The sequence below is a fragment of the Harmonia axyridis genome, chromosome 6 (assembly GCF_914767665.1).
Source record: "Harmonia axyridis chromosome 6, icHarAxyr1.1, whole genome shotgun sequence".
NCBI classification, from domain to species: domain Eukaryota; kingdom Metazoa; phylum Arthropoda; class Insecta; order Coleoptera; family Coccinellidae; genus Harmonia; species Harmonia axyridis.
In genome coordinates, this window is record NC_059506.1 from 14977985 (window position 1) to 14999646 (window position 21662).

The window sequence follows — 21662 nt, forward strand, 5'->3', positions numbered from 1 at the left end:
CAGTTATTGTAGTGATTTCCTTTAGTCTGTTGTAAAATTTCTTGTTGAGTTCAGTGAATCTACTCATTCTTGGTTCAATCCCAGTTGACGAATATAACAGTTGATTAGGTGGGTTGTGCAAAACATTGTTGGGGTGCCTTATTCTTGAGATAATTCTAAGTGGTTTCTGCCATTTGAAGATTTTTTAATGCTGGTGCAATTTATATATATTGGATGCGCATATTCTATTAGGGGCCGACATATAGTTTTATATATTTTGGTGACATTTTTTTAATTAATTCCTTTTCTTTTGTGTGTGAGTTTAGAGAAGTACTTGGCCCCTTGATATACTTTCTTCTTTATTGTTTTTGTCTGTAGATTGAAGTTTAGTTTGTTATCAATTTGCACACCCAGGTATTTCATTGAAGCTGATGGTCTAATGTTTACTCCATTAATACGTACACTGTGTGATGTTGGGGATATTCTGTGATTGAATATCATAAAACTGGATTTGTGTGTGTTTATCTTCATTCTCCACAACTGAAACCACAGGCATATTTTCTCGGCAAGCAGCTCTGTATTCTTGATGCAGTTATTGATAGATTTCTCATGTGCCACTAATATTGTATCATCTGCATATTGTAAAATATACAAGTTAGGATCAAAAGTGGACATCATATCATGGCAAAAAAAAATGAACAAAAGTGCCGAGAGGGGACTTCCTTGAGGGGTACCTTGCTCAGGGTTGAAATACTCTGATATACATGTTCCAATTTTAACTGCTAGCTCTCGTTCAAGTAGGAATTGTTGACATATTCTGATGAGTTGGTAGGGAACTTTATTTTTGTAAAGCTTGTATAGTAGCCCTCCACGTCACATGGTGTCAAAAGCTTTCTGGATATCTAGACTCATTGCTGTAGTTTTATAGTTCTTCAAAGTGGCGTTTTGTGCGTTAGACACCAAGATTGTTAGTGGATGAGTAGTTGATCTTTTGTTTTGAAAACCAAATTGGAACTTTGGAATACAGCTTTCGATATGACTTTTTAGTAGTTTTCTTATTATTTTTCGTACAATTTTCCCAATACCGGTAGCAGGGTGATGGGCCTGTAGTTTCCAACATTGGTGTTATCTGAGTTTGGCTTTGGTACATTTATTATATAACCTTTTTTCCATATTTTCGGGAATATACTATTGTTCAAACAGTATTAATAAATTTTGATTAGATTTTTATGTGTTGTTTCCATCAGCCTTTTTACTATCAACCAGGAAATATTATCATTGCCAGGGGAGCTGTTTTTACTGCTATGAAGTAGTTCATTGTAATCTGCTTCTTTTATTGTGAAATTGTCTCCGGTGTCAATGCGATTATGGAAGAATTGATCATACCAGTTATTTATGTTCTGTAAATTTTCTTGATCATAGCTGTTATCTACACCAAATTTGAATATGTTTCCATAATAATTAGCAAACACGTTGGCTTTCTCTTCATCAGTTTTATACTCTATATCATTTTCCACTATAGTAGGAATTTTCTGTTGAAATTTATACTTAGACAATTTATTCACTTCTTGGTAAAATTTTTTCCCTTTTGATTCATTTATCTTGTTACATGCATCAATCCACTTGCTCTCCCTATACTGATGTATCATCTGCTGAATATTCTTATTATATCTGTTGATGCCTCTCTTGAAGTTTACATCTTTATTTATGCAATATTCCCTGTATAGTTTTCTTTTATAAATAATGGAATTCTTCATATCAAAAAGACTACATAGCTCAAACCAACATGGATGCTTGAAAGGAAAATCAACACAAACAGCAATATTCCAATTTATAAAAAGAATTATGGAAGCCTTCGAAGATTGTGAACTGGCACTAGGAATATTTCTGGACCTGTCCAAAGCATATGATTGTCTTGACCCAGAAATCCTCTACCAAAAACTTGAACACTATGGAATACAGAGAAACGCATTCTTCTTCTTAGTACGCCGTCTCCTAACGAAGGTTGGCGATCCATCTAGCAATCAAAACTCTAGATGTAGGTGCCCTAAAAATGTCTGTGGAGGTGCAACCAAACCATCTTCTCAAATCCTTCAGCCAAGAATTTTGTCTTCTCCCCACCGATCTTCTGCCCTGTATTTTTCCTTCTCATCTACCTAAGAAGCTCATATTTCTCACCCCTCATCACATGTCCTATGTATCTGGTCTTTCTTTCTTTGATACTGATAAGGAGCTCAAGTGGTTTACGCATTAAGGAAAGTACTCTCTCATTGGTCATTTTTTGCACCCAAGATATCGGCAACATGCGTCTATAAAGGTACATCTCAAATGCCTGTAGTTTCTTCTCTGTAGTTGGATCGAGAGTCCATCCTTCACACCCATATAACAAAATGGAAAACACATAGCATCTTACCATTCGCATTCGGAGGTCCAGTGCTATCTCAGGTTTCGTAAAGAACTGTTTCATGTTCATAAAGGCCTTTCTGGCTTGCTCAATACGTGATCTTATTTCTATTTTAGGGTCGCATTGGCTGTTGATGTTCGTGCCCAAATATTTGAAGGAATTTACCTGTTCTATAGTGCGCCCGTTTATTTTTATTTGCGCAGTTATACTTGTTTTTGAAAAAACAAGTAGCTTTTTTTCGCCTGATAAAGAGACCATATTCTTCACCGGATCTAACAATATCGTTCATCAGTATTTGCAGATCCTCTAAATTATCTGCAAGAACTACGGTATCATCGGCGTATCTTAAGTTGTTGACTACGACATCATCTACCTTAATGCCTTCTGATCTTTTCTCTAAAGCTTCCCTAAAAATAACCTCGGAGTAAATATTGAACAGCAACGGAGACAGGATGCAGCCCTGCCTTACCCCCCTCTTAATAATTGCTGCTTCAGATGATTGATTGTCGACTCTAACTACTGCTGACTGATTCCAATACAGCTGGGAGATGATGTTGATTTCCTCCCTGTGATTGCCGGTCTTACAAAGAACTTCCATAAGTTTATCATGTTTCACGCAGTCGAACGCTTTACGATAATCAATAAAACAGGCATACACGTTCACATTCATGTCTCTACACCTCTGAGTCAGGACATTCAGCGAGAAAAGAGCCTCACGAGTGCCATAGCCGTTCCTGAAACCAAACTGCGCCCTGTCTACTTGAGAGTCACATTTTTTGAAAATACGTGTGTGGACAATTCTCAAGAAGATCTCAAGTACGTGTGACATCAGGCTTATCATCCGATATTCGTCGCAGTTTGAATCGTTTGGTTTTTTAGGCAAAGTTACAAAGGTGGACCTGAGCCAGTCGGATGGAATAACACCCGTTCTGCGAATGGCATTGAATAATGATGTTAGTATATCCAATCCGGTGCCTTCCTTGTCTCCAATCAACTTAATCAGCTCTGCATGAATGTTATCCGGTCCGGTTGCCTTTCTATTTTTTTGTGCTTTCACAGCATGTATGACCTCACTTTTCGTGATTTCTGGCCCTTCCTCATTCAATTCAATGTTTATATCAGGGGGAGTTTCTGGTCTGCTATCGTGAAAGAGTTTCTCAATGTATTGCTTCCATCGTTCTAGTTTCCCCTCTATTCCCAGGATGATATCACCATTTTCATCTCTTAACCCAATACTAGCCAGAACTCAAATAGAATAAAAACGGGTATTTTTTTTGTATAAACTAGTTTTTGAATGTTCTCTCATGAAATATTCACTAAAATTTTGAAACAAAAATTTCTCAATCCGCAGAAAATTAGCGTCCCATTTTTGGGACGATGGCTGAAAGGGAATGATATATAATAAAGATCTATTTGGATAAAAACAAGACGAAAATGACTTTTAACCACTTTGGTAGCAACATTCATTCAATTAATTCATAAAAACATTATATACAACAAAAAATAAAAAAAAAATTTTTTCAGAAAAAAAAATTTTTTCAGAAAAAAAAATTTTTAGGAAAAAAAAAATTATTTTTATGAAATGGTACGAAGCAAATATTGTGTAGGGGTACATCACATTTTTCGCAAATTCTTGTGTTATCTCGAGAAATAATATCAGTTTTTGAATATGTCACTTGCCCTTTCGTCCACGTTGGAGTTTCGTTACTCTTTGGAATTGAATGATCACAGTTTGTGCTCTTTTCTTTGGTCCACTTTACTATTTTTTCAGATAAAGGTTCGTCGTCACTATCAAATTCGGATTCGTCAATAAGGTTAGAAGTAAACAGTTCCATCGTACCTGCAACATCGACTATTTCTTCTCCTTCTAAGTCGTTCTCTTCAAAATTTTCTGTGTCGGTTAAAATACCCGGGTAAGGAGGAATTATGGCTACCTCAAAATCTTCAATATCCGTATCTCTCCAAAATTCTGGATCTTCAAATATGTGTTCAATGTCACGGACAGTCATATATTTTTTGCTACTCATAATTATCACTTCCAGCCAATGTCCCAAAATTGGGACAACAAACTCAACAACGAATTAGTAACAGATTACGATGTGAATAATTTCAATTTCGTTTCGTATCGCACAAGACACTATTCATTTAAAAACTGCAATGGTCTAATTATAATTTCTTCGGCAGGAATACATTGAAAACACTATGCATGTATCACAACCTGAACGCACCAGACAAGTGCCAACTTGTTGAATCAGTAACGGTTATTTTATTGTTGCTGAGAGCCATCTGAAAATAAATACGGGAAGGACATACTTTAATCTATAAAAAAATACCACTTCACTGTAGATTTCAGTGATCGTATTGAAGAAAGCCGGAAAAAATGGCGCGTCCCAAAAAAGGGACGTTGGCTGGTATTGGGTTAAGAGAGTCACAGGACGTCTACGATGTTGATTTGTCAGCTCTTTAACCTTTTTATGTACAGTGCATCCCATTTTAGGTGAGACTGCCAGGTTTCTCGCTTGTTATTTAAGATAGAGCCTTGCGGTTTTCACGTTCCTGTCCTACTTTTTCGTGAAACTCAAGTTCGTCTAATCAGATTGTGCATAACTGTTTCCGTTCAAAAGATACAGGGTGATTTTGGAAATTGATACTTTTCGGACCCCTTCTTTATCTCCGAAGTTATTAGAAATAATGCTGAGGTAAAAACTACTTCTGAATCAGAATTCTGCGTAGAATCCAGTGGCGTACTCATTATTTTTTTTCGGGGTATGGTTTAGAAGATTCAACACAAACTTATGTTTTTTTAAATGGAACACTATGTGTATCATTACTTCGTTGAATTCGTTATTTTTTTCCCTTCAAAATGATATATGACACTATGTAGGTAGGATGTTCAGAAATGTTAAAAAAACACTAAAACATCAAATAATGATGATTTTTTGTTAATGGGCAATGGATTTTCCATAGAAAAGAAGAATCAATAATAATAACAATAATTTATAGCGATGACAGCTAGATCAGATTGGTTTTTTCCCTCCAATGCCTACTTGATAAAACAATGCTCCCAAATGCATAGTAGCCACAATAACAACAAGGATGTTTGTGTCATCAATGACCTACTATTTTAAAAAATCGAAAGTAATAATCCTCTTATTGAAACATAGAAAATTCATGGCCCATTTACAAATAAATCATCATTATTTGACGTTTTAGTGTTTTTTAACATTTCTGAACATCCTACCTACATAGTATCATATATCATTTTGAAGGGAAAAAAATAACGAATTCAACGAAGTAATGATATATAGGGTGTTCCATTAAAAAAAATATAGGTTTGTGTTGAATCTTCAAAACCTTACCCCGAAAAAAAATATTGAGTACGCCACTGGATTCTACGCAGAATTTTGATTCAGACGTAGTTTTCAGCTCAGCATTATTTCTTATAATTTCGGAGATAAAGAAGGGGTCCGAAAAGTATCAATTTCCAAAATCACCCTGTATCTTTTGAACGGAAAAAGTTATACTTCTGTATAACTTTTTCCGTTCAAAAGATACAGGGTGATTTTGGAAATTGATACTTTTCGGACCCCTTCTTTATCTCCGAAATTATAAGAAATAATGCTGAGCTAATTAGACCAACTTGAGTTTCACGAAAAAGTAGGACAGGAACGTGAAAACCGCAAGGCTCTATCTTAAATAACAAGCGAGAAACCTGGCTGTCTCACCCAAAATGGGATGCACTGTACATTAAAAAGATCATGCTTTTTTTGGAAGTGCTCTATTTCTTCGCATTTTTCAGAGAGCCATAGTTCCTTGGCTTTTCTACACTTTTGGCGGATGATTTTATTCAGTCTTTTATATTTCTCGACATCTGTTTTGTTTTTTCTCCTATCCACCATAAGTTCCAAGATCTCTGATGTCATCCACTCTTTCCTTCCTTCGCTTTCCTGACGTCCTATATCCTGTTCTTGTATCTCCACAACAGCTGTCTTGATTTTTGTCCACGTATGCTCTATTCGCAACGGATTCGAAACCTCTATGTTCTTAAGCTTCGTCTCAATTTCTTCCAATGTGTCTGGGTTTCTCAGTTTATCTAAGTTAATACTTTTCCTGGAGATTTGTCGTTTTATGTTCTTAAAACGTTTCATCTTGAAGTCCATCACGGGTACTGTATGATCACTGTTCACGTCTGCCCCAGGGTAATTTTTCACCGATTTGATGTACTTCCTGAAAACCGGCGCTACCATGATAAAATCAATCTGGTTTCTCACGATCTTTTCTGGGGTGTGCTGAGGCGAAGTCCACGTGTATAATCTTCTCGGATGTTGTTTGAAAAGTGTGTTGGCTATTAAAAAGTTATTCTCCACGCAGAACTGGACCAGCCTGTCTTCACGCGTATTTCTTGTGCCCAAGCCATGAGCCCCAATCAAGTCCCCTTCTGCACCTGATCCGATCTTTGCATTCAAGTCACTGATTACCATGGTGATCTCTCCTTTCTTGGTGAGGTGCAGAATCTCAGTTACCCGATTGTAAAACTCCTCAACGTCTGCTTCCGGCTTTTCACCTGTAGGTGCTTATACTTGAATGATGTTCATTATTCTATGTGTTGTCTGGAGCCTTATCATCATGATTCGGTCACTCAGTGGTACGAAGTCGATGACTGATTTTGCAATATCTTTTGTGAGTAGAATGGCCGTACCATATCTGCGTGCAGAATCTGAGCCTCCCGAATAATATATGCGTCCACCACTAGTTTCTGCTCTCCTGTGCCAGGCCATCTGACCTCGCTGATACCTAGAATATCGATATCTAATATCTGCATTTCTGCTTCAACGTTTGCTAGTTTTCCAGGGGAAACGCATTAAGATGGATTAAATCCTATTTCTATGGACGTACGCAGCAGGTAAAAATTCGGATAAATGGATCAGACATTAAATCAGAAGAACGGCAAATCAAGATGGGGATACCACTAGGCAGCGTAGTAGGGACAGTAATGTTTCTCATTTATATTAACGACTTTGGTCATATTTCTCTGATCGAGGATCGAACAGAAATAACAAATGTTCACTATGTAGATGATACAAACCTTCTAGCAGTACAACCATTATGGCCTGATCTCAAGAGTATAACTGAGAAAATAATGCACTACACTGAAGAATGGTTAGAGAATAACAAGTTAATACTCAACAAAACGAAAACCAAGATGATATTATTCCATCCAATATACTCTAATATAGAAAATCCTAGAAAAATCAACATAAACAAACAAGAATTCAAGATATCAGAACATACAAAATTTTTAGGTATATACATTGATGGTGATATGAAATGGAAAACACATATAGCAAACTTAGAAGACAAAATTGCATCATCATTGTATGCCTTCAGAGTAACAGCTAAATATCTAAATCCTGAAGTAACGAAAACTGTATATTATGCAATCATGGAATCAAAATTAAGATATGGACTGATATTTTACGGATCTGGAAACATACAATCCCTTTTCAGGCTCCAAAAAAAAGCTGTGAGGTTAATATGCAGCTTGAATTACAACCAATCATGCAGAGCATTTTTCCGACAGAAAAGGATATTAACATTATATGGCTTATACATACAAGAATGCATTCTGTTTATACATAAGAATAATGAATTATACTAGAACACAGAATTATAACTATCCCAAATATAGACTAACAACAACCCAACAACAAGCAGAATACAGATGTCTACTATTATACTATCATCTACCAAATGAAACAAAGAACATCACAAACTACAAAATATTTAAGAAGAAAATATTCTCGATGTTGATGGATATGGTACCCTATTGCCTACAAGATTATTTAGGAAACAACTAGAAAATATACTACTTTTTTGACACTATTTCAATTTATGTTGTGAACTTGAGACGATTCTGAAATAAAGAGTATTTATCCGACTTTTGCCTATACGCGTAGGATTTCTCCTCGCCGTCGGCTTCTCACTCCTCGCTAAGAAGAACATTCACTCAATCTCAGATATTTAAAATATTAGAAGGGTAGAGTTCGGTCGTGTCCGGTCCTTGTGGTCCCCCTGGTTCTTGTCGAACTTCTGGTCCTCTTACACGCGATCCTTGGACCTGTTGTTCGCTTCCTAGGAATTTTCTCACCGTCCTTGCAGTACAAATACTGTTCTTGTAAACAGCTTAAGTACAAATATATTTTATTACTTTTACTATTACTACCTAAAAGAACAGCTTTTTGCATTATATTACATATATACTCACTAAGTCCTAGTTGCTTGATATTTCTCTTGAGATTTTTGGGCACTATTCCTGTTGTTGACATGATAATTGGAATAGTTCTCGTTGATATCATTCCCCACTGGCGCTTTATCTAAAATTCGAGGTCCCTATATTTAGAAATTTTTTCGACCTCTTTTTGACGCATGTTGTTGTTATTAGGTATTGCTACGTCGATGAGTATTGCTGCTTTTTGATGTTTATCAACTAGCAATATATCTGGCCTGTTGTGAGGGACTGTTTTATCAGTCAAAACTGTACGATCCCAGTACAGTTTATAGCGTTCGTTTTCCAGGATGGTTTCCGGTCGGTACTTGTAGTATGGCACTTTTTCAGAATGAATTAGTGTTAATTTAGTTGTCATTTCTTGGTGTAGTATCTTTCCTACTGCATCGTGTTTCTCTTTATATTCATTTCCTGCAAACATTTGACATCCTCCCGTGATATGTTGGATTGTCTCATTCGTTGGACACCCATAACGGCATCGATCGTCAGTAATAGTTCGATCCTTTATGATATGCTTGCAGTAATTTCTTGTTGAGATCACTTGATCTTGGATGGCTAAAAGAAATCCTTCCGTTTCTGGATACATCGCACCTGATGTGAGCCAATAGTTCGACGCTTCAATGTCGACATGATCCTGGTTCACCTCGTTGAAATGTCGTCCATGTAGGGGCTTTTCTCTCTATCTTTGCAGTTTTTCTTGGATTGTCTGGTGGTTGTATGACAATTGCTCCTTATGCAGTTGTAAAGGTGTTGATTCGTCTGCTTCACACAGTATTTTGTAGATCTCTGACATGCCTGATTTGTCTTTGAAGTATGTTCGTAGACATTCAATTTGCCCATGGACAAGTTCCATGATGTCTAGCAGACCTCTGCCTCCTTTATTCTTCGGCAGTGTCGTCCTCTCAATGCTACTTTTCGGATGTCAGGATGTCTAGGGTCAGGTCTATTTTGGATATGTTTCTTTTTATGTTTGTTGTATAGAGTATCAAATCCGGAGTACTGTCTGCATTTCTACTCATCAAAAATGTCGGTTCTGTATCAGCTTTGCTGAATTGGCTATTTCTTAGAAAGCTGTTGATTTGTTTTTTTTTTGTAGTTGTGTTGGCATTAAAATCTCCAATAATAATTGCGTATTTATACAATGCCGCTTTGGTGAAAACTATCTCTTCGAGTGAACATAATGGATGAAAGTATACCAAAAAAATTTGCAACTTTTCGTTCTTAAATGGAATTGAGAAATGTATTACTTCATTACTAGGATTATTTAAGGATGGTGCATTGTCTTTACTACATTTCAGTGCTGGATGACATTGTACTATACTTCCTCCTCTGGTATTTTGCACAGTATAGCCAATTTTTTTCATTGTTGTCCAGTTTCGGTATTCAATAGCGTGTGATTGATTGATTTTTCCTTCAACAAACATGGCACATGTAATATCGTTATTTTCAATGAAATTATTCACAATATTTTTTTTGGGATGAAGCTGTTTATGTTATTGTAGAGGATCCTAATTGTTGATGTGAATTTGCCTGTTAATTTCGTTGTTAATTGGTTCTGTTGGAGAAGGTTCTTCAGGGTCTTCCAGATCGAACATCAGTATATAAAATCTGTTTCCCGAAAAGATAACTGTTGTGTCTATGTTGAATTGATTGATGAATCTCTTTTTTAATTTGACTATTAGTTCATTTTTGTCGGTGTTCTTCGGGTTATTTATCTTGCGATTGTAAGTGTTTATTATTTCATTGTGTATAGTTACTGGGACATGGATACGGCTTGTCTTTTTATGTAGTTCTTCTATTTCTCTTGTTTTTTTGTTAAGTGGTTTAACAAACGTGTTTGGAATACCTTCTATTGGTTTTTTAGGGTGTTTTGGAGATTTAATTGACCATGCTCTGTGGTCCTCTGCACCACAAGATAGGCATTTAGGAGCATTATTAGTTTTGCATTGGGACATTTTATGTGATCCTTGACATTTTGAACATTTTGGTAAACTCTTGCAAGATTCAGTTTTGTGATCGAATTGTAAGCATTCGTTGCAAGGAATTGGAGTTGGATCCGGAGGGTGGCTGGGATATACTAGATAGCGCAGGTTCATGAAGAAAAATCCATTATTTAGAAGTGCCTCAAATGATTCTATTACGCCAGTGATAATTCTTATATATCTTGTAGGTTTTGAGAGAGATCTTGAGATTATCCTTTTGCATTATCTATGTTGAATTTTGAGGGATTGGAGATGTTGACTAATATCTTCATCTTTGATGCATATCTCTACACAAATGTAGAGACATGCATCAAAGATGAAGATATTAGAAGAGAACCTCGGCAGACATATTCGGTGGTAATATCAAAATATTACCACCGAATATGTCTGCTGAGGTTCTCTTTTGGTGTTTGTTATTTTCTGTGCATTTGTTTCTTTATAGCTTAGAATTTTCTTTTCATTTTTGAGCTCAATGGGAGCTTGTTCCAATTTAGTTTTATCATTGTTTGATTTTAGGATGAAACCTAGTTTTGTTTTGACGATTAATCTCGGGACGACGGAAATTTTATATTCCAAATAGTTGATATCTGTATTCTGTCCATTTCAACATTTTCAGTATTTATGTAAAATTATTTCGCATATTCAATCTTTTTTAACTCATTCATCTTAGCAGAGAAGTTTCTGTTCATTGTTTTCATAGGAAAATATACATTAGTTTTCATTGTTTGTTGTTGTATTATCATATGATGTTCGTCCATTATCTTCCTTATCATGTTGTATTTATTGATGTTTGGGATTGATTGGAAACAGATGCTGATTGTTTATCGTTTTCTCTTTGTGCATTCATTGTTGGATTTATCAAAAGTTGTGGTGGTTTGAAAACAATATCAGGGGATTTATTTTCGTTTTTCTTTTTTGTGGATGAAGTATTATTGGTTGGCTTTTTCTTCCGTTTTTTTTTCTTAGTTGCTTCTTGAGAAGGCGGATCTTTTTGTTCTTCTTCTCCTGAAGAGTTATAGGTAGAAGTGTCACCGACTTGAGACATTTCTGATTCGTAGAAAATCTCAAATTCCGCGGCGCTGGCCGTAATTCTTTTAGCAATTTTGATTCAACGTATTTTATATGGAAATATTTTCATCTATTTTCGTAAACACAGCGCACCTAACGCACATCTGCTCTTTATCGCGGACGACGTCGAACTGGACTAAATTGGACTAAATATTATAAATATCTAATTCCATATTCACGATGAATTCAATAGAATTATTGGTATAACTCATCGAATTTCAAATCAGAAATTTCCTCATCTTCTTAAAAGGATGTTTCATACTTTATGAATATCCATTATATTGGAGTACCTACCTAGAAGAGAAAAAACCTGTACCTACCTACCAAATGAGATACAATCATGCAGGACTCCTATGTGCCAATTCTATTCATATAAAAAACAATTTATGAATTCAGGAAAAAATCAGGGTGGTGATGAAAAGGGAGTAACAGAAAGTTTGAAACATACTTCCGAAATATCTTCTCGTCAATTGGTGGTAAATGTGGATATTTCTGATTGAATGCTCGACAAGTTCCAGAAACAATTTTATTGCATTCACCGTGTATATGGAATAGATCCAGAATTTCATTATTTGAATAACGGGAATTCATATCGTGAAATTATAATCAACTAGCTTCAATAAGGAGTACACCTGTCACTTTGAAATAATTGCATATTTTAATTTATATGATCATAGAATACTGATTTGAAACGCACACTAGAAACAGATTGAATTAAATTGACCCTAGGTATAACATAAATTCATAAAATCTCGAATAACTCTTGAATTATTGAATTTGAGAGCATAATCATGTTTGGACACTACCCTTATTTTTCACCGTAGAATCCAAAGAAATCACAAAAAAAAAATAGGGTTCCAATTTGAAAATCGAAAGTTATGAATTTTGTTCACAATTTTTGGCACAATATTTGAAACACCCTGTGATGATATTTTTCAAATTCAAGATATGCACGATGTTCCAACATCATTCTAGTTTGAGAAAGTGAATTGAATATATGCATAGGATATTCCAGTAAAAATAATTCACGTAATTGTGACTAAGGAAATTCTCTATTTTTTACGGTTTTTTCTCAATATTTTGAAAACTATGAGGACTAACGCAAAGAGAAATTGAGAATGAAAATCTAAGACAATGATAACATATAACATAAAATGGAAAAAAAAGTTTTTTTTGAAAAATTTTTTTTAATTCTTGTATAACCGGAAGTGCTGGAACTTCGAAAATATTTTAGCTGAATAGGGCATCATGAACAATGTCATATTCCGAATTTTCAGATTTCAAATCGGCCCCGTTCTCCACAAACGTCTAATAGGCCGTCGAACTTGAAACACCCTGTATATACAGGTCTTTAGTGTTTGTATTAAGCCCCCAGAAAATAATACCATAAGCTAGAATTGATTGTAAGTTAACATAGTATATGTTTTTTTCAGAGTTTTGGTATCTACAGATTTCCTGAAAGAATTAATCTTATACAGAACTGAATTTAATCTTCGACTAATACATTCAATGTTGACTTTTCCATTTCAAGTGTATCTTGAAGTAACTTGCCAATAAGTTTGGTTCTGATGATGGTTTCATTATTTCCATGAATATGAAAATTCACCCTGTAGTTTTCTAAGGAAAGGCAGACAATTATTTTTTATAGTCAATCCATAATCCCCATGTCCTACTCTAGCTCTGATAAGAGTATTTACAGTTACTCCAGGAACACCCTGTATATAGACACCCAGGAAATTTTTGGTTTTAGACACTTTTATAGTTTCATCTAGAGTGATGTCTGGTGTGCTGATTTTCGATTTGTCAGTGTGAAACACCACACATTCTGTTTTGGAAGCATTTAGTTGTAGCTGATTTATGGTACACCACTCCTCTTTATATGACTCATTGAGTTTTCTATAATATTCTTTTTGGCTGGTCTTTAGAGATTTGATCATTTTTGTATCATCAGCAAATATTATGAACTTCACAGATCGGTTGATAGATGGTGAAAGGTCATTTATATTTATTATAAATGATAGGCTACCAAGGACACTATGGGGCACCCTTTTATTCATCAAAATATCGTCTGGGGTGATTTTGTTCTTATGTTAACATTATGTTTGCATTCTGTTAGATAACTTCTAATTAGCCTAAGTTGATTGTTTCTTACTCCATATGCCTCTTACTTCAACAGGAAAAAGTCCTATAGGAACTCCTTTTTCAATTTCAATATGTTCTGTGTCAGTTGAGAAATGGCAGTGCTTGTGCTTTTTGTACTTAGGAAAACATGTTGTGCTTGTTGAAGAACTGTAATAAACAGTTGGCAAGGATTCTTACAAATATTTTGGCAAAGGATTTTAATATATTTAGAGATCCATAATTCCCAAAGTCTTCCATGGGTCCCTACTTGTGTATTGGTACTGATTTCTTTTTTGAGAGCCTCCGGCATTACACCCATAACAAAAGCTCTGTATGCTATACAATATATATTCCAAAGGTTCTAACAGATTAAATGTTTTAATTATAGTGCTGGGCATCTGATCATATCCTATTGACATTCAGTTGTTTGTCAGTTTTAATAACTTCATTTGTTTTTATTTCAAAAATTTAGAAAGACTGGGTGATTCTGGTTATTCCCAATAAGTCTTCATTTTCTGTTCCTGGTATTCTTTTCTGCATTATTCACATAATAATCATTGGGCCGTATTCATAAAACTAAAGAATATCCTTGTAAGTATAAGGTTTTGAATTGAAGAAAAAGGTAAAAGTATAAGCATTTCCTTTTTTTCGTATTCATAATGATAACCTCATACTTGCAAGAATATCCTCCAAGAATAAGTAGATGGTTGTTGGCATGTTGGCTTGTGACTGTTCCGCGGCAGGTGTCAACATGTTTTCGATGGTTTTTTTATTGACGGTATTTCTTTCGCATCGGTGTTATTTGAGTACAGTACTTCGATCAGATAAAATGAATTTGTCAAGCAGCGACAGTGAAAGTACAGAAAAAGATAATGCTACAACAGAACTGCAGTTCATAGCAGATGAAATTACCAATGCCCCCGTGATATTGGAAAAATCCCAAATACCAAAAATAAAAGCTAGAAAGGATGAGACTTAGAAATATTACCAGGAAGTACGAGGTGACATTTGGTAAAGCACAGGATGCGAAAGGCTGTTTAAAGAAAATATCGCCGTATCGAACAAGTACAGTTCAAAGAGAATATTATGAAAAAAAGTTGGAGAGGCTTGCATCACATTCAGTGTAGGATAACCTTTCCGGTTGGCATACTCATCACCATGGCGATTTGGTTTCAGAATTCCTACGTGGGTACAGTCAACTACGCCAATTGCTGTTGGAAACCTATATTTGCTTTGCCATAACTGTTTGGCATCCATAAGTGCATTGTTCGTAGACTGAAACTTTATCCAGTAATTTGATTGCGCCACTATGCTGTCAATCACGGCAGTCACTGTACGAGATACTGTCTTGACTTACACCCAGTTCTTGACCAATGCCTTTCTGTTACCCAGGATCACTGATTATAGCGTAAACATATCTGCATTTTTAGGACGGATGATAACGCATCTCCTCGAGTTTCAGCATTATTTATTCCCAAAAATCTATTAGCAAGCCATTGCACATTTTCCTCTTGAAACCGATATAATTCTTTGTAATCACGAACAGGTGTTGATAAACGCTCTTTGTAGTGTTTAATCTCTCTCAGTTTCACAACATCTGCCATCGCTACAACTGATCACTATACGACTGAGTCTGCTACTGACTACACTCGAAATTATTGGAGGATATCCTTTCATTTAGAGTAAAAGGTTTATGAATAGCCAAATACTTTTTGTGAAGGATATGCTCATACTCTATTAGTATAAGGTTTTACTCGGAATATTATGAATGTGAGCTGAAGGATTTCCTTTATATTCTGCAAGTATAAGCATAACCTTTTTTTTTATGAATACGGCCCATTAAACAGGTTAGTTAGTTTTTCCGGTTCTCCTGGAGGTAGATTGAGCTATATTTACCTTTGTACTCCCCCTTTTTAGTGTTTTTATTACAGTCCATGTTTTATTGGTGGAATTTATTATTTTGTTTTTGTAATATTCTTGTTTGAGGCTTATGAATATTCTGTTATTCCTTTTTTGATATTGTATATGTATATTTTTGATATATTATATGTATATTTTTAAAAGCATTGTTTTTGTTTTTTCAGAAGGTAGAATATGTAGCTCGCAAAATTCGGAAAAGTGATAAGCCTTTTGGTGGAATTCAGCTGATATTATGTGGTGATTTTTTCCAACTTCCACCAGTAAGAAAATGGAATGATAAAGACAAAAAAAAAATAAATTTCTGTTTTATGAGTCAAGCATGGAAAAAATGTATACAAGACACCTTTGAATTGAAGAAGGTCCATAGACAAGAGGAGCAAGATTTTATTGATATCTTAAATGAAGTGAGAATAGGAAAAGTTTCAATAGAATCAGAAAAAGTGCTGGCAGCCACCGCTTCTCAATGTATTGAAAAAGATGGGATTCTTGCAACACGACTATGCTCTCATACTCAAGATGCAGATTTAATTAATGAAGGGAAATTAAAAGATTTACCTGGTGATATAAGAATATTTGAAGCACTGGACAGTAATCCAGCTTCAAGTAAAATGCTAGATAACCAGACCACAGTGCCTAGAAGGTTAGAATTAAAAATTGGAGCACAAGTGAGTAATTAATGGTTTCATTAAATTTGTAATAGAAAATATTACTGGGTATGATGCTAGAATTCATGTCAACAAATAAAGGACCCCGCACGTTTAGTACGGAAAATGGCTTTCCGTGAATTTGGCTGAATTTTTGATATGTTGTAGTTCTTAATGAACTGATCAGAAAAGTCCTTAGCCACAAAGCTCAAAAATGGACAGTTTTCGAGATATGGAGCTTTGAAAATGGATTTTTTGCAATTTTTGGGGTTTTTGCTCATCAATCGGGGAGCTCTCATTTCTGGTTTTGATGGAATTTGGATGTTCGGCGGCCAGAACCCGACTGAGAAATGATCTACCTTGGTTATATTAGGCACCGCCATCGATAATTTTTTATACACTGCTCCACATTGGCTATGAAATGAGATATAAAATCCAAGATCTTCCATACATCTTTTCAAGCCACAAGATGACGCCAGAATAATTCACATGACCGAGAAACGACATATTGTGAGATTTTTTTAAGACAGGCCATAATATCTGAATCCTCATATATCTGATGTCCAATAATATCAAATATGTTAGCCGAAATGTTCATAACCAGGCATCGCGAGCTGTAATGGGGGAAAATGGGAAAATCATAATCATATTTCCTCGGGGATAACAATTGTGATCACTATTGATCTCATTTACATATGATATGTGATTTGTTTCTCACAAATCTCGATAATCTGACAATGGGGTGCCAAGACATTTTCCTTGGAATGTCTCGAAATTGATGATAGCATCTCACAGACAAACGAATCCGTGAAAATGTCTGCAGTTTTGATGCAATATAGTACTATACGGGTAGAATATAGAAGTCCAAGTGTTGGAAGCTAACTATGAATGGAACATCCGATATTAACCCACGAATTCTTGAAAATAATTTTTTTTTCTATGAACTTTTTGAACTTCACACATACGAATGAATACTATCTAATAATATGATCGTTGGCTAAATGAATGAGTAGATCAATCAAAACAATATAATAATGAGAGTGACATTCATAATAATAATAACAATAATGATAATAAACAAAAAACAATTTGAAATTATATTAGCAATCGCAAAAAATCATTTAGAATATTATGAATCGAATCGAGGGCAAAATTATCATTATTGTTATTATTATTATGAATGTCACTCTCATTATTATATTGTTTTTGATTGATCTACTCGTTCATTTAGCCAACGATCATATTATTAGATAATATTCATTCGTATGTGTGAAGTTCAAAAAGTTCATAGAAAAAAAAAATTATTTTCAAGAATTCGTGGGTTAATATCGGATGTTCCATTCATAGTTAGCTTCCAACACTTGGACTTCTATATTCTACCCAGATAGTACTGTATTGTATCAAAACTGCAGACATTTTCACGGATTCGTTTGTCTGTGAGATGCTATCATCAATTTCGAGACATTCTGAGGAAAATGTCTTGGCACCCCATTGTCAGATTATCGAGATTTGTGAGAAACAAATCACATATCATATGTAAATGAGATCAATAGTGATCACAATTGTTATCCCTGAGGATATATGATTATGATTTTCCCATTTTCCCCCATTACAGCTAGCGGTGCCTGGTTATGAACATTTTGGCTAACATATTTGATATTGTTGGACATCAGATATATGAGGATTCAGTTATTATGGCCTGTCTTAAAAAAATCTCACAATATGTCGTTTCTCGGTCATGTGAATTATTCTGTGTGGCATGAAAAGATGTATGGAAGATCTTGGATTTTGTATCTCATTTCATAGCCAATGTGGAGCAGTGTATAAAAAATTATCGATGGCGGTGCCTAATATAACCAAGGTAGATCATTTCTCAGTCGGGTTCTGGCCGCCGAACATCCAAATTCCATCAAAACCAGAAATGAGAGCTCCCCAATTGATGAGCAAAAACCCCAAAAATTGCAAAAAATCCATTTTCAAAGCTCCATATCTCGAAAACTGTCCATTTTTGAGCTTTGTGGCTAAGGACTTTTCTGATCAGTTCATCAAGAACTACAACATATCAAAAATTCAGCCAAATTCACGGAAAGCCATTTCCCGTACTAAACGTGCGGGGTCCTTTCTCAAATATGTCTTCCTGTTTCTGAATTTTATATATCTATCTTTTAAGGAGGGTATTCCACACAGTGTTTATATTTTAAACAATATTGGTAAACTTAATTCGAAAATTATGGGATCAAGCCTTAACCACCATTCATGATAATTTTTAACTTCTTAGTTTGGGCAGGCACTAACATAGAATATAAAATATTATTATTCCTTACTCAAGGTAACAAGAGTCGAGAATTATGAGAAATGTCTAATATAAACGATGTATGCGCCATCTGAAACTCTAGTGATGTCTCAAAATCAAGTAGGCATAAATCTCCCATTTTGTCTGAGAATTTACCGGTATAAGTATACAAACAGGTTTCTATTACTGCGTTCGGTATATGCCCACCGTGCGGAGCGTGCGGTGTAAGGTTTAAACGGTTGATAGGTCACGTGACCACGGTACAATAGATGCGTACTTGATTTGCCGAACGATGACGGAGCTAAAGGAGCTGATATCGAAGAATTTTTGAATGTGTTTTGTGAAAAGAAAAAAAGGAATTTCGTCGATTGAAATTATTGGAGACGGCCAAACTAGAACTAATTTGTCTCCTCGTGATATCAGGATGTATTCTACATAATGTGTTCATCTTGAAAGAGTTGAAAGGAGATAATCCTGAGGATATTGTTGATGAACCACTTGATGAAAAAGTTGGAAATTTTGTAGACATCAAAAATATGTATCATCGATCAGGGAACCAATTAGAAGAGAGTAAAAGGAATTTCATAATATATTCTACAATTATGTACTTCGTAAAATAAACCTTCATTTTTAATAATAATATTCATTTCCTAATTGCCTTCAACATATACAAACATAAGAAAAAACTCTAAATATATAAAAAGATTTTGCATAATAAGCTTATAATTCATGATTATTGTATTTCCAAAATTCTCAGATTCGTGCATGATGTTCAAAGACAACCAATGCATGTACTTTTTTTCAAACCAATCCTCAATTTCTAATTTTTAGGTTCAAAGCTTAATACGATCTACGGGATTTCAAGAGAAAATTAATATAATCAAAAAAGGCTTCAATTGTAATATTTGTAATGCCCGGTTCAGTCTCCTCTATAAAAATAAATTTATTTCTTATTGTGAAGCCTCCAATTTTCATTTGTATTGTCCTGAATATAAAACTTATTTGTGTTCAATATAAACTCTTGAAATCAAAAATTCCTATCCCACAGAATTTGGCCCACTTCTTTTCTTCATTTTGATGTTAATATTATTGTAATCTATGGTCCACAGTTCGCACCCTCTTCTCCGTCTACCTAGGCGGTGCGAAAGATTAAGCCCCGGTTCATTCGGTTGACATTTACCGAACGCCGAAAAGTGTAGACGGTGCGAAAGGTGGGATTTGCCGAACGCTTAGGCCCAGTTCCACCAAATGCTTTAATCTAGACTTGGCTCTTAAGTGAGGCCTTAGATCACGATTAATGTAATGTAGCGTTTCACCACTCTCCAAAGCGCCATTTAATCGACCAATCGCGATTTAGCACTAATCGGCCATTTTTGGAGGATTATAACCTTTCAAGCTGAGATTAATAATTATTTATCAGTATGGAACTCTTGCCTATGTAATTATTTTTCCGGAAATTTCTAATTTTTGGATCAATTTTATCAAAATATGACTATATGTATAGGATCAATATTTCCCATTTAAAATACACTTAAACTTTGTGTTTGTGTTTTATGAAATTTATTGCAAAGAATAATTTATTGATATGTTTGATTGGAATATTTTTTAAGAAGCAGTTAAACTTGTTAATAAAAATAAATAAGTTAATAAAATTACTTATATAGTTTTTTTTCCAGAATGTGTGGTTTTGTGAAATGGGATAATTTCTTTTCAACTTCTGCAAGTTTCCGACATTTCGAAGCACATAACTCGACATTTTTGGCAAAAATTAACTTTGTTTTTTGTTTACAAGATGACAAATGTTTTGAAATGTTATGAGTTATGAATGAATGACACCTGACACCTAGCGCCAATGGTGGTCATCACTGCTAATACGATACAGAACACTATACAGGGTCTTTCACGAGGAACCTCACCCATATTTATACGGGAAACTACTGAACGTATTTTCATGAAATTCAGCACTTATAAGTATTTCACGATGCTGATGAAATCTAAAATATTTTCAAGGCATGAGCACCTCCGGTTTTTTCCGGAAATGACGTCAACTTCCGTTTTTCAAATTAGAACACCATTTTTTTATTGCAGAAATAGATTCCTTAGAAAATTTCAAGTTATTTTGATGTAACATTTTTCAGTTTTGGTTGGAAAATTCTCTCTGAGCGGGAAAATTCGAAAAAAAATCGAAAATAGAGCTCCGCTGAAACAAGAATAACTTCGAGGTTTTTGGATGGAAAATTTTCATTTTTGGGATTTTTCAAGATGTTAGATTGATGTATCCACTTTAAAAATCGAAATCGCGATTCATGATACAGGGGGTGAAAAAACCGCTTTCAAAGTTAGGGATGACAAAATCGTGAAAAATTTTTTCAAATTAGAACCCCATTTTTTTATGGCAGATATTGAATCTACGTTAAAAAATAATGTGCCCTAAAATGGATATTTTCTGAGTTATTCACAAAAAACTGTTTTTCGTCTTGAATTTTCAGCTATTTCTTTTCCCTTCACGCCAAAAAGATGAAATTTTCAGGAACTGTTATTTGAACCATGCTGTAGATTTTTCACCCCTTCTTGAAACCGACTTAAAGTTACTATTAGGAGAACCATGGCAAACTCTCGCAGTTATAACTAGAGAAGATGCTCAAAGTTTTGACCGTTAATTTCTAGACATTTATTTATACGTCTCAGGAATGCTTCGTGCGTTGCTCTTCTTATTTCATCGGGAGGAAGAGATCTGCAAAAGTGTTCAAAAACCAAATTGAGTTTCAAAACTATGAATCTAAAAATCTAAACAAACCTGAACGCATTTCTGACTCGTTCTATGCAGTCAGTCAGGGGAGTTGAGTAGACAATATTTTTTATCCTACCCCAAACATAATAGTCTAAAGGAGTTAAATCGGGAGAACGTGGTGGCCAAAGATGTGGACCCTTGTTCGCCAACCATCGATCTTCAAATAGCCTGTAG

The 21662-nt window shown here is 34.9% G+C and overlaps 1 protein-coding gene across 1 annotated transcript in view; it reads left to right on the forward strand.

Annotated features, from left to right (window-relative positions):
- LOC123681785 (ATP-dependent DNA helicase PIF1) overlaps positions 1 to 21662 on the forward strand; it is a 36589-nt gene that overhangs the window by 5440 nt on the left and 9487 nt on the right. Inside the window, exon 3 of the mRNA XM_045620074.1 lies at positions 15925 to 16425. Within this exon, the coding sequence (XP_045476030.1) occupies positions 15925 to 16425 (501 nt within the window). The remainder of the gene's footprint in view (positions 1 to 15924; positions 16426 to 21662) is intronic.